This window comes from Taurulus bubalis (genome assembly GCF_910589615.1).
Source record: "Taurulus bubalis genome assembly, chromosome: 16".
Classification (NCBI taxonomy): Eukaryota; Metazoa; Chordata; class Actinopteri; order Perciformes; family Cottidae; genus Taurulus; species Taurulus bubalis.
In genome coordinates this window covers 7,173,646-7,186,867 of record NC_136604.1, presented here as the reverse complement: position 1 = coordinate 7,186,867, position 13,222 = coordinate 7,173,646, and the positions used below count along the sequence as shown (strand labels likewise).

General features: G+C 43.1%; 2 protein-coding genes across 2 annotated transcripts; one reads left to right on the top strand and one right to left on the bottom strand.

The window, feature by feature from the left end:
• Positions 1-758: 758 nt before the first annotated feature.
• On the top strand, positions 759-2,606 carry utp23 (UTP23 small subunit processome component). The gene is made up of 3 exons (XM_079232210.1): positions 759-1,001; positions 1,087-1,261; positions 1,987-2,606. Exons 1-3 carry the CDS (start codon positions 814-816, stop codon positions 2,383-2,385), a joined length of 762 nt encoding a protein of 253 aa, XP_079088336.1. The 5' UTR covers positions 759-813; the 3' UTR covers positions 2,386-2,606.
• A 1,440-nt stretch (positions 2,607-4,046) lies between these two features.
• Positions 4,047-10,869, bottom strand: rad21b (RAD21 cohesin complex component b; the record flags this gene model as incomplete). The annotated part of the gene is made up of 13 exons (XM_079232237.1): positions 4,047-4,267; positions 5,076-5,156; positions 5,286-5,456; positions 5,621-5,766; positions 6,140-6,296; positions 6,394-6,617; positions 7,973-8,101; positions 8,263-8,400; positions 8,587-8,796; positions 9,225-9,331; positions 9,629-9,728; positions 10,104-10,233; positions 10,726-10,869. The coding sequence occupies 13 exons, from the start codon at positions 10,867-10,869 to the stop codon at positions 4,076-4,078; spliced, it is 1,929 nt and encodes a 642-aa protein (XP_079088363.1). The 3' UTR covers positions 4,047-4,075.
• Between the last annotated feature and the right edge of the window lie 2,353 nt (positions 10,870-13,222).

Here is a 13,222-nt window from a genome sequence, read left to right as displayed (position 1 = left end):
GACGAGGGGCGGGGAGAATAAACAGCCGCCCCTAATAATATTTATAATTATGGTAGCAATTATTAGGTGAGGGTGTTTTTATCTAGTAATTGGTATTAGTAAATAGTGTATATATGTATAGCCACAATCATATGGTTGTTGTAAAAACTGTTTCAACGGGTTTTAGTGCTTCTATTTTAAATACATATTTAGTTATAGGAAAGTAATGTTGTTTTTCTTCCAATAACGTCCATGTAATGTGACCCTGTTGAATACCAACATGTGCTACAGATTTCAAATACATTTGAAATCAATTGAAAGACACTGGGCATGGAGCCACTTTTCAGACATCAAACTCTGAAATAACTTTCAACAGTCATACAAAGAGATATTGTGCCAAATTATTATCTGCTGAATAATACATATCAATTTCTAGAGATCTAATAATACAAATGCAGTTACCAGCTCATTTCCAGCGTGAATTTCATACATTACATGTAATCAATTATGCATACTTTACGTTTATTACAACTCTAAACGTTCATAAACTAGATTTCAGATCTCTTACCCTATCCTAAATAGCACCGGAACCATCGTCTTGTATCTTGTTTCCGCCCGGAGTCACGAGAAGCGGGCACTGCACGCGCGTTGTGTACACTAGAAACGGCCATGCGTAAGTAGCCGAAAGTGATAGTTTCAAAATGTATTTGAAAGAAATCCGTTAGACGAGTCGATGTAACCGGGGGAGAAAAATAGATCATCTTTAACCTTAACGGACATTTTAACGTTGGCGTCAACAACCAGACATTCTTCCGGCTTCACCGAGCAGTCAGCATGGGGCTCAAGCGACAGAAAATAGCCAAGAAAACCTTGAGTTTCTACAAATACAACTTCAGCTTCAGGGAACCCTATCAGATCCTCTTCGATGGGACCTTTTGTCAGGCGGCTTTGAAGAACAAGATTCAGATCAAAGAGCAGATGCCCAAATACCTGATGGGAGAGGTGCAGCTGTGCACGACAAGGTGAGTGATAGATCTACACCGCGTTACCCATGGTTTGGGGGACATGGAGCAGTCTAACATGCCGGTATCTACGCTCTCATCTCAGCTGTGCACTGAAGGAACTGGAGACTCTGGGGAAAGACCTGTATGGAGCCAAAATCATCCTGCAGAGGTTTCAGACGAGGAATTGTCCACATTTCAAGGACCCCGTCCCAGCTTCAGAGTGTCTGCTGTCCATGCTGGGGGAGACCAACCCTCACCACTACTTTGTTGCTACACAGGTAAATATAATGAGACCTGTCGCACACACATCACTAGGAGGGGACATTAAATGAAAAATAAAAATGTCTTTGTGGTTGTAAATGACTAACTAACTGGGATATTTAACTAGGCATCTGTTTAGTTGTCAGTTTATTAGGGACATACAGCTTACACTAATGCAGTCTAAAACAAAAAGCCCTGCAGTAAATCCTACATTATGAAGCTCGTAGTGTTCAGTTTTTGTTTAAAATGATTTAGAGAGTTTGCGATGATTCAACTGTGAGGTCATCAAAATATTAACGACAAACCACAGGCTCCATAATGATCATAGTTATAGAGTTGAATCAACGCCTACCGACTACATATTCCCTTTGAAGGTAGGGTTTATTTCAGGGGCATCCAATTAACTTATACCTAGTTATTAAGCTAACTCGGTGTACCTCCATAAAGGGGCAAAAAAAAAAAAAAGCGTACATTGTTGAACCCGGCTGCATATGTTTCCTTAATAAAGCCTTAACTTGATTGTCAGAGGGTGCTGCTTATGTGGAAGAGCTTTGGACCTCCTAAAGTAGTGGAAGCCAATTAAATATCAGTCAAGGAATCGCCATATAATCATTTGCAAGTCTAAGAAGAGAGGTTCCTCAGGACAAATGGAGTGCCGTGTAACTGGTGGAGGTAAACTTAAGTATATCTTTGGCATCCCCTCACTCAAATCTACTGTATTTGATGCGTGTGTGCTCCCCAGGACCACTCGTTAACGGCAGGCCTGAAGAAGATTCCAGGCGTCCCCCTGCTGTACATCATCCTCAACACCATCGTGCTGGACAAGCCCTGCCAGACGTCGCTCGACCACGTCCGGGCCGTCCAGATGGGAGAGCTGGTCAGCCCGTCCCAGCAGCAGAGCATCAGCAGCCTGAAGGAGGCGCAGGGCATCGCCCAGAAGGATGGAGAGCGGCGGGGGAAGAAGAGGAAGAGGAAGCGCAGCAATCCCAACCCTCTGAGCTGCCTGAAGAAGAAAAAGAAAAGTGGGCCGACGCCACCTAAGATGAAGGCGGATGAGGGGGTGAAGAGGAAAAGAGTCAGACACAAGAAACAAAAGACAGAGGGAGGAGACGCGTCTGCTCCTGCGGTTACAAATGCATAGTACAGCAGGAAGACAAGAGACTTCAGCCAATTCATTTCTTGCTTAAATGTTATTTTAAAATGTCCACGGTCCCAATCTGAAATGACCCCACTCTGATGTGTTTTTCCCGATGTTACTGCATCGAATAAACCAATTGTTTAACACACAATGCAATTTTAAAATACTGTTCATAAGTATTTGTTTTATTTTGAAAAAAATTTGTAACCGTTTCCAGGACTCGGGGCTTACAGGCATAGGACTGAAACTGCTCAGGAACATAGCAATATTTTTGCGATGGAAGATTTGTCTTGGCTTTTATCCAAATTAAAAAGGCAGGTTTACAGGCACATAGTTTAGAATATAAGAAGCACTCTGACATTACAACTGGAAGCCAATTATATATCGGTTAAGGAATTGCCATATCATTCTTATATGGAAGTGGATATAGAAAACAACACATTCAGCTTTCTTTGCAGAAGCACAAAGAGTGTGGTCACAATGACTTGGTGGTCTGCTTGTTTTTACGGTACGCTGTGATTATTTTAAATGTTGGCTGACTTCCACATATAGTATCTTCTCGTTAGATCAGTTTAGAGTCCAAATGACAAATTTCATAACAAATGTCCATTCAGACTTCACTTGATTGTGGTGTCAGGTCATTCTGTAGATTTAAAAATCCATTTACCGTATAAATAATTACATAATTCTCTTGATATATATATTTCATCAATAAATTCATATTGAATAAGTATCTATTTGATTAACACTGGCAGGAGTTATACATTACTGTATGTCACCCAGTTATAACTAAATGATTATATATAAAAGGGACACTAAATAAAATATATTTAATGAACTTCAAGTCTTTTTAAGAATAAAAGAGCAACGCAGTAATAAAAATGGTAGTTTCTGTAGCAATCCAACTCCAAACGTGTTTTTTTTTTAGAACAGGGCATGCAACTATGGCAGACCACTGATGTTTACAACATCTATAGGTAGCAACTGAAGTATTTTAAGTATGGATTTGGGAAACATCTATAGTTTTGTGCAAACAGTCGACAATGCATTTGCAAAAACTTGGAGCCTAAAGTGCTCTGCTACAGTTGTACGATGGTTAATTTCTGGTTGAGTCTGCAAATCACTACCGTAGTAACTGTTTAAATGTCCTCTGGCAGACTAGATACAGTGCATGCTCCATTCGACTAATTTCAGTGTACATGAGAACTTTTTCAACAGTACGCCCACAGCGAGCGTACTGTTGCTTTAAATATGCCAGTGCAACGGCTTCTAGAGGAAAGTCATTGACATCTGCTTGAAAAAACACTGAGTAGAAAGCAACTCCAAACTAAAAAGCAAGGTGTTAGGTGTGCTAATTTTGTTTACTTACTACAAACTTAGCTATAAAGTGAGTTTTGATAATAAAAGATATAATGAATAAAAATAGGAAAACTGGCCATTGTTTGGAGTTTCAATCCTTACTGTGGTATTGTTAAGAAACCTCCTTATAGTTCAACCATGTTATTCAGACCTCTTTCCTCCCGCCACTGATTGATATTAAAATATTGGCAGACAGAAGATTAAACTCCACATCATACACAAAACAAAGTCAACAAACTTGAATAAGTAAATAAAACCTAACAGACACACACTGTTGTGTGCCCAATATACACTGAAGAGTTTTTTTTTCTTTTTCTTTTGGAACTTTAAAGTTCTAGATGCTGTGGAAGCGGGGTCCGGGCGTAGCGATGATGTCGCTGTAAGGCTCCTCCTGGACGAGCTCCACCGCCTGCTGCTTCTTCAGGACCAAGAAACTGTAGAACTTAGCGGCCGCCTGTTTCTTGTTGTTGTTCCTGCACAGATCCAGCAGGCCGACCGACTGGGCACCTGTTTTGTCCATCACCCTCTGTGGAAAGAGTGAGTAAGCAAAGTGTATTTATATTGCACAAAGTGCTGTACAGGAGTCAAGGAAAACACGTAAATTAAACCAGATTGACAATAATAGGGGCCAAAACATGTCAACGGTTAAGAGAGCACAGTAAAATACACATTAAAAGATGGTGCAGTAGAAAACACAATAAAACAAATAAGGAAAACAAATAAACAAAAACAGATAGAAAGCAGGCCATAGAGCATGTGTTTAACCAAACACCAGTGTAAACCGGTATGTTTTTAGTTGGTTTCTAAATGACAACACTGAATCAGGAAACCATAGAGGTGCAGGCCGAGCGTTCCATAGCTTGAGTGCTACTGCCTCAAAAGCTCAGTCACCACGTGTCTTAAGGCGAGTGTGTGGGACCGACAGAAGATGTAGCAGGTTGGACCTGAGATTGCAGGCTATTGAATAAGGGTGAAGTAGTTCAGCCACATATGCAGGAGTCTAGCTGTGTAGTGCTCTGTATGTAAGGGTAATATAATATATAGATTTAATATAGATTTTCTACAAAAACATTTTCTGTATTTAAACAAAATAACCTGCCAAAAACATTTAAAATTTCTTTCTGCCTTCATATAAATAACTGTCTTTCTCTAAACGGATACAAAGTTATTAAAGGAAAACCCACATTTAACATAAGCATAGGCAACATTTCTTATATGGTACTACGGGCAACATTTAGTCAATACTAAAAAAAGTACATACGAAAACATAAACTCTAGGTTGTAGCAACAAGATGTCATCATATTCTTCCAATTTTCTGTGTACAAATACACACCTGGAGGCCATGAAGCATCTGCTGGGTCCTTTTGTTCCACCTCCTCTCCTCCTGGTCCTGGTCTCCCGGCACCTCCTCCTCCTGGTGTAGGAAAAACACAGTGACAAACACTAAGGATGCCTATTTCATAGTGAGTGTTCTTAAAGGGCTGTGAAAAAAAGCATAAAATATAATCACACAACATCAAATTTTCGTGAATCTTTATCTCGCCTCGTCATCAGAGTCGTCGTTGTCCTTCTTCTTGTCCTTGTCTTCGAGCAGGTCCAACTCTATCATCTGGCTGATGGTTTCCTCCGGGGGCAGATCCACGCTGGAGGCCTCCAGCTGCTGTGACACATTCATGGACTCCTGCGGCTGCTGCTGCTGCTCCAACGTTCCCATCTAGAGAAGAGGGTGAAGGAGGATACAGAGACAGAGTTTTTGTAGTCTTGACATCTACAGTAGTATGAGGTGATATCAGATTTGGAAAAGTCTTGTGAGTGTAAGGGTGAGTGCATCTGCTTCAGTATATACAGACACTACTACTATGGGACCTCTGTACTCACAGGCAGGGCGGGTTCTGTGTCTTGCGCTTTGCGTTTGAGGCCACGTTGGGGGGATGGCGGGGGCATGACTGACTCGTCCAGCGTCGTCCTGCTGCCCTCCACAGCGGAAGTCTGCAGGACACTGGCCTCTTCCATGAGGGTCTGATCTGGAAGGGAACATTGGGACAAACTGTATATGTTAGAAAAACTGTGCATGGACAAAATATTTATATATTTTGTGCCTGGCAACATTGAATGTTTCAGTTCATTGTCACTGAGAATATTTGTAGGAATCCATAATCACGAGCAATTTTCTCTGAAGGGAGAATCAATTACTCAAGGTCAGTCGAAAACTCTCCTTTAAAATTACTTTGTGCAAACTGGTCTAGTCTGCCACAAAAATTACCATTGGAGAAAAAAATATGAGCTCAAAAGTAATTTCAAATCGTACTATCATACCAAGCCATAAACAACCCAAACAGATTGAGTTATGACCTTCCACACTCAAGCATAAATGTACACAAACAGCCATTTTCATACCCATGATGTCTCTCTGCTGGTGTCCTGCTGTTTCCTCTCTGGGCACCTCTGGGTTCTCCAGATCCTTGAGGAACTCATCCAGACTGTCAGCCTCTCCACCTTTCCGTCTCTTCCTAAGCTCGTCTGGCACTAGTGGTGTCAGACACCTTGTGAACATCTGGCGTGAGAAAGCAAAGATGGCAGAACCTGAAAGATACGGTGTTTGAATTCTCACTCTCATGCTACGTTGTACAATTACATTAGGGGTTCTTTACCTTCAGCATCCTGCCGTTCCAGAGCGGCTGAGCGGGGAGAGAGAAAAGCTTCTCGACTCCCCCCGTCTCCTTCCACATCATCAGCTTCTTGGTGGGAGGTGCCAGGTCCAGGGTGGTGACAATATCAGAGTAATCAGACAGCTGTGCACGGATGGTTTTACTGTCCAACTCCTTCACGCTGTCCACAATCAGCTTCCTCTTACGCTTTGCCTTGGTCTCCTTCACTGCACAGTCATAGGGAGACTAAGATGAAAATATATATATATATATATATCAGTGGCGGGCCGTGCATTTTCGACCTAGGCCTTCAGTGAGTGCCGTGTAGTCCACATCACAGGCAGACTGTGGGAAAAAAGTGTCCTGTGAGTTACTGTCACAGACCGACTCACTCAATACACGACACGTTCATACAGTCCACCATGTGTGGACAGCAGACACCCACTCCGCCACACGGCACCACCACGCACATGGAGGGAGGTCACATGGGGCGCGTGGACCGACCCACTAAGCCACTTCAACCACCAGTGGACTCCCCAAGCGAGCAACACACAATTACGCAGCGCCTCTCCGTCGGACGCCTCAAGGGTTGGAGGCGTCTCTTTACGTTATCTCTAAACATGAAAACACATGAAGCTCTAGCGTAAATTTAGACCGGAGATCACAGTCAGAAGAGTCATAGCACCCAGCTGTTAAACAGGACACTCCGTGGAGCAATGTGCCTCGCGATGTTGTGCATCCTGGCTGACCGACTTGACCAGCCCAACCCCGTCGGGTCAGCAACAATGCATGTTGTCCAAATCAACAACCAGTCACATTTAGTTATAACAAAACAATCCAACAAAACCGCGGCACTAAAACCCTGCAAGACCCTGCAAGACCTTGGCGCGGGACCAGCAGCCTCAGTCCAGCAGCAACAACAGCGCAACGATTAAATACGACTGCAAATGTGAAAAACAGCGACACAACCAGCATTTCACTCACCAGACGCACACAACCCTCCGTAGCCCTCTGTGGGAAAGGCGTCATCAGTAAATCCTGAGATTCTAAATTCTAGGTTCGAGATTCTAGCTTCACTGTCCAACCACAGCGCATGTTAATGGTCACGCTGTGACGAATCAGACGTCCAGACTCTCTAGAAGGCTGTTTCATATAGTTTAACCAGGCTACTCTTCCATCGATTAAGAGGTGGAATGTGATTGGATAAAGACGCTGTTAACCAGCTCCCAAGCCGAGCCATACCAGAGGCCTGAAAGACAGCTGTGCAATGAGTCAATAAGCTAATAGGGAACAATAATTAGGTCAGCAGAGAAGGCTTAGAAGGCCCTGACGGCCCGTAACTGAGATATATATAGGTATATATATATCTCAGTTACGGGCCGTCAGTATAATGCAACAATTGAATCATTTTCATGATGTTGTTAGCTCTTTCTATCTGCTGCTAGTCTCTGATTGTTGTATCCTCATGCCACAAACGTGATCTGGTATGGTGCAATGTTCAACATCTGGTCTTGTTCATGGAAAGGGAAATTGAAAATGACCAAGAAATGTTGACGCTGTCTCTTAAACCCGGCTGCATTACCAGTGATGTCGATCGGCTCCAGCGCGAAGGTTTCTTCCTCATTGTGAACCAGGGTGGTCTGTTCTGCCTGGTCTGCCATGGCTGGTAGGGGCTTTGTTGGGCCTGAGTCAGGACTATCTGGGGCTCCCGCTGACAACACACAATCACACCATGTTGGACATACATATCGTGACATGTCGGTAAGTGTATTGTAATCTCAACTGTATATAACCAAAGTTATTGAAACATAAAAGAACATGGCTTTTTTTTTTTTTAAGGGTCCCCTCCAGAGGTCACGTGTGAGAACTGACCTGAGAGAGCATCAAAGTCGTCTTCGTCATCGTCTCCGTGGTCCTGAGGCATCATCACACTCTCTGCGATGGCAGGCAGGTCGTCAGGAGGGTCGTCAAAGATGCCGTCTCCGTCCTCGTTGCTAAGCAGCTTGTCCACTTCACAGAGAGGTGAGGTCATTCAATTATTGCTAATGTTGCTATTACTATTATTAAGATATTTCGTTTTGATTGACAGCCCGTATGAATGGTGACATTTCAAATATACATGGCTATCTTTTAATTTTAAGGTCCATGACATAATCATTTTTCAATATTATTCCTATAATATTGACAGCATCTTACCAAGCATGCCTTCCTCAGTGCTCTCCATGGGATTGTCTCCGAAGTCGTCCTTGTACTGGTCATCGTACTCCAGGTGGTTGGACTTGTCAGCCATCGCGTTGGCGACACCATCAGCCTCCAGCAGCAGGTTGGAAGCCGACACGCCCATGATGTCCACCCCGAACGCACTCTCCTCCCGCATCATCTCCCGGTCGTCCATACCAAAGTCAGCTGCACGACAGAAATGTGTGTGTTTTTTCACGGTATACAAAAGAAAAGTACATTAAAGGGGCGGCGTGTACGATTTGGTGACATCTAGCGGTGAGGTCGCAGATTGCGACTAACTGAAACTTATCCCTTGTGCCAAAGCATGTAAGATAACTCTGGTGGCCTTATCTTGAGCCAGTGTTTGGTTTGTCCATTCTGGGCTAGGGTAGAAACGTGGCGGTGAAACATAGCACACTCCGTGAAGAGGACCTGCTCCCTATATAGATATATGCGTCTCATTCCAAGGAACCATAAACATATTTTTAGGTGATTACGCACTGGAGAAAACTCACTTATTCATATTATGTCCCATATCTGCAAACAGATCCCCCTAAATGCTACACACTGTCCCTTTAAGTGTTTAAAAAGGTGACTAAAAAAAAGATGCCCACCAAAGTCATTGTCCTGCAGCAGGTTAAGGTTGCCCACCTCCTCCCTCATAGTGATCTCCTCCACTCTGCTTTGGTTCAAGTTGAACTGCTGAGCAATGTCAATCTCACTGCAGAAAACACACAGTCAATTCAACGTTCGTCATGTGTTTACAGCCATTTACATTTACATTGTCTTCAAATCTAATATGTTTGCAAGCAGTGCAAAAAGATGAAATGTGCTTCTAAAATAGCAGCTATTTATTATTGTAAATAACCAACTTTATAGTCAGAATATACTAGAAAGTATACCGTAAAATTGGTTTCCAGGACGAAAGGGAACCCTATACCTAAATTAGTTAAATGTAGCTCCTATAATCTCTACGTACTGCTTTCTCTGGAAGCGGTGGACCGACAAGAGGACTCACTCAAGGTCTGGTAGTGGCTGGTCAAAGTCGTGGAACTCCTCAGGCAGCGTGATGGCGTTGTAGGCTGCTTCTCTGTTCTCCTCTGGAAGATCTACCACGCCTGGAACGACACGATGAAGGAGGAGAGTTACAGTGTGTGACATCACTCAAGTGGCAGGGATGAAACCGGCTTTGTACAATAATATGGATATGAAAGCCAGCAGTTTTGAAAAAAGCTCTCAAGATAGGTGGAAAAGTACAGAAGACTGAGAAGAGATGGACACAATTATTCATTTCAGCTATGCATCTGAATACAGTTGGGGTATTTTTTTGTTCTTATATAGGAGGACGGTGAAGGAATTAACTACATATTCTTATTTCTTTCAAGGGACTTCAATCTCTGACTGACACTGCATGTAATATGGACCACTAGAGGTAATCACTCAGTTACTGCTAATGGTTTTATTTGACTTTTAAGCTGCAGTCTGTGTCCAACCTGGTCGAAACGCCATCTTGATCTTGATGAAGGCCTCGTTACAATCTGCCAGCAGGTACTTGGCCTTCCTGTGGTAGATCCTCACCACCCCCAGCAGCAGATGCCCTGAAGTCCGCAAAGCCATTTTCACCTGGAAAAATAATGAGAAATGAGATGCATGAATGATCTGTGATGATACTGTAAAATAAATCTGCAGCTTTTGAGATGTTTCAATAGTTCAAACTGCCCCTACTAGCGTCTGTCTTACATACAACGCTCTGATAATGATACCAGGGCTGCAGCTAAGGTTGTGTAAAAAAATAAATAATTAAAAACCATGATGATCACATGTTACAAAGGCCTTAAATTATGTGTAAAACATTGCCAATTTACAGGCACAAAATTCAAAATATCTATATTCAGAATTACATTTTGATAACAAAATGTATTTACACATAAAGTCTGAGGTTAATAGAAGCCTTGATGGACATAACATCCAACGTTGTTAGATGAGACTTATCCCAGTAAATGTTTGAAAAAAACACTACATGAATTTTATAAATGTATTAATTAATATCAAAATTATTTTATTAATTTTTTTTAATCAATCAGGTCCCAGAAACACATGGCATGATGGATTGACCTTGGGTGAGATGATGCTCTCCACGCTGCTCTCCAGATTGCACTCAAACACGTGTGCCTTGGTCAGCTTCTTGTCCCAGTGGGCCGCCAGCCAGATCTTGGCCAGCGGCCCACGTTTGCTGAGGACAAAGTGGGCATAAAACATCGTCCCGGCGCCTTCTCACCACAAGGGAAAGGGGATAGGGAGGGAGGCCTGGAGAAGGGGGACACAAATACTGCATGATTGGAAAATCTCAACACTGAATAGGTAAACAAAGGATGACAGTTGAAAAGAAAAATGAATTGTTCGGTCTTGAAGCGTTTGCAAGCGGGCTCTTGAAGCTGCAGAAATGGGTTTTCGTGACAAGCAGTTCAAAAGGTGCAAGCTGTTTGATTGATGCTTTTAAACCATCGCCTGGAACGGAAACGCCCCCCCAATCAGGACCGCGTGGATGTGTTGTCTAACATTCAACAACACTCAACTAGCTGATGTATTATTATGGACGAAGGTAACCGGCAGCATGTAAAGTAGTTAACGTTGTTCCATCTTAGAAACAGTCGTTGAAAGACTAAGTAATTAAGTAAGATGAGTAATACTTTCTTCCACATCTTATTGTGTGGAGGTCCACCTAGCTATTTTTAAGGGTTACAATTGTGAATGAAATATATCTTTTTTCTTTTTACATCTAATTTTGGGTTACTTAATGTAGGATAGAAATATATAAGCATTATGCTTTAGATACCTTTTCAGTCATATACTCATTGCATTGCGTGATGACTGAATGAAACACTACTACTAGTAACAAGCTTGATAGGATTATCACACTGCATCATCACGTGCCTTTTTGTTTGTTTGTTTGCTTATCAAGTCCACTTTGGACTGATCGTGTGGTTTTAACGTGAATCCGGCTGTCAGGTGACAGTGAGCTGGAGACGGCAGCCTCACCTGCAGCACCGGAACTACGGCAACACCAAACACAGACGTTACAGCATCAGCAGCGACCAGGCGGGATGTTTTATTTATTTAAATGAACAGTGAATGTTATTCAAAGGAGAAGACACGTTAGTTACATTAAACCGCATTGAGCGTTGACGCCCCCTCCTCCTCCCCCCCGTGCATCACAACAGGTGATGATGCGGACGGGCAGCTAGCCGCTGTCAATCAAAAACCCGAGCACCGCGGAGCCAGTGTGCGCGCGCGTGCGTGTTCTCTTTGTTGTTGTTGACACCGACACACTTCACCTCTCGCATGAACCGTAATGACTCACCCGTTCGCCGTTTTCGTGCTTCTCTCGCTGCTGCGGGTGGTGGTGGATCTCTTCCCACCCCTCCTCCGACTAAAACAAACAAGATGGCGTGTGTGTGTCCCCTCCTCCTCGGATGGATGGGACGCCTAAAAAACCTCAGGATTGCAGAGTGGTGCTGATGAGAGAGAGCGAGAGAGAGAGAGAGAGAGAGAGAGAGAGAGAGAGAGAGAGAGAGAGAGAGAGAGAGAGAGAGAGAGAGAGAGAGCTTCGCACCTGTGTGTCTGTTTTACATCTGTACCCAGCGGAGGGCTTGTTGTATTCAGACTTTTAACTTTAGTAAAAGTACAAAAGTATTCGCATCACATTATACTTGGAGTACCAAAAGTAAAAGTAGGCTACTCATCACGCAGAATGGCCCACTTCAGAGATGGGCACAGTGAGCTCAGAAAGTCTAACGTACATATTATACTTTCTGGGCTCTCTTATTAATGCTGTTCTCAGAGAGGCTTTGCACAATTTCAACATGAGTAGGTTTGATTATTCATAAAATACTTGTGTGCATGGCCTTTAATCTACAATCTTAGATCAAATAAATGATACATATACAACATTTTAAATACATGTGGTGAAGTATAAAATACCACATTTAGCACCGAGTTGTTTTAGAGTAGAAGAAAATGATACTAATACTTAAGTACAATTCCTAGGAACTTACTGAAGTAACTGTGCGTTACTTTATACTTCTGATTTTCAGATCCTTCACTGATACAAAAAGATAGCAATATTGAAAAAATAGATTAGAGTATATCAAAATGTATCACATATCCAGTGTAACAGGACGGCACGGAGGACACCGGAGTTAGGGCAGCGCAGCAATCACAGGCAGAGTCAGTTCTGCAGGTTTCAAAAGGGTTTTAATTAAACAAACACAAAACAACTCAAAATGTCGCTCGGTCCAAAGCTCTAGGAGTTATCTACTGCACTACAGTCTCTTAGCCGGGCCACTAGCCGACTTACCGGCTCGCTGCACAAGCTGCACAAGCTGCACAAGCTGCACAAGCTGCACAAGCTGCACAAGCTGCACAAGCTGCACAAGCTGCACAAGCTGCACAAGCTGCACAAGCTGCACAAGCTGCACAAGCTGCACAAGCTGCACAAGCTGCACAAGCTGGCGCCACCTCTCTTCTCCTCATGTCACATGTCTCTCTGCTTCGTTCCCCCCTCCTTGGCTTTTGTAAACCTCCCTGACGAGGGGGATCCGGATCAGGTGTG

Bases quoted from the DNA above. Each gene is read 5' to 3' on its own strand.
- utp23 (XM_079232210.1), top strand. From the start codon at position 814: ATGGGGCTCAAGCGACAGAAAATAGCCAAGAAAACCTTGAGTTTCTAC. The intron at 1,002-1,086 runs GTGAGTGATAGA...CTCTCATCTCAG, and splicing joins GTGCAGCTGTGCACGACAAG to CTGTGCACTGAAGGAACTGG. The intron at 1,262-1,986 runs GTAAATATAATG...TGTGCTCCCCAG, and splicing joins ACTACTTTGTTGCTACACAG to GACCACTCGTTAACGGCAGG.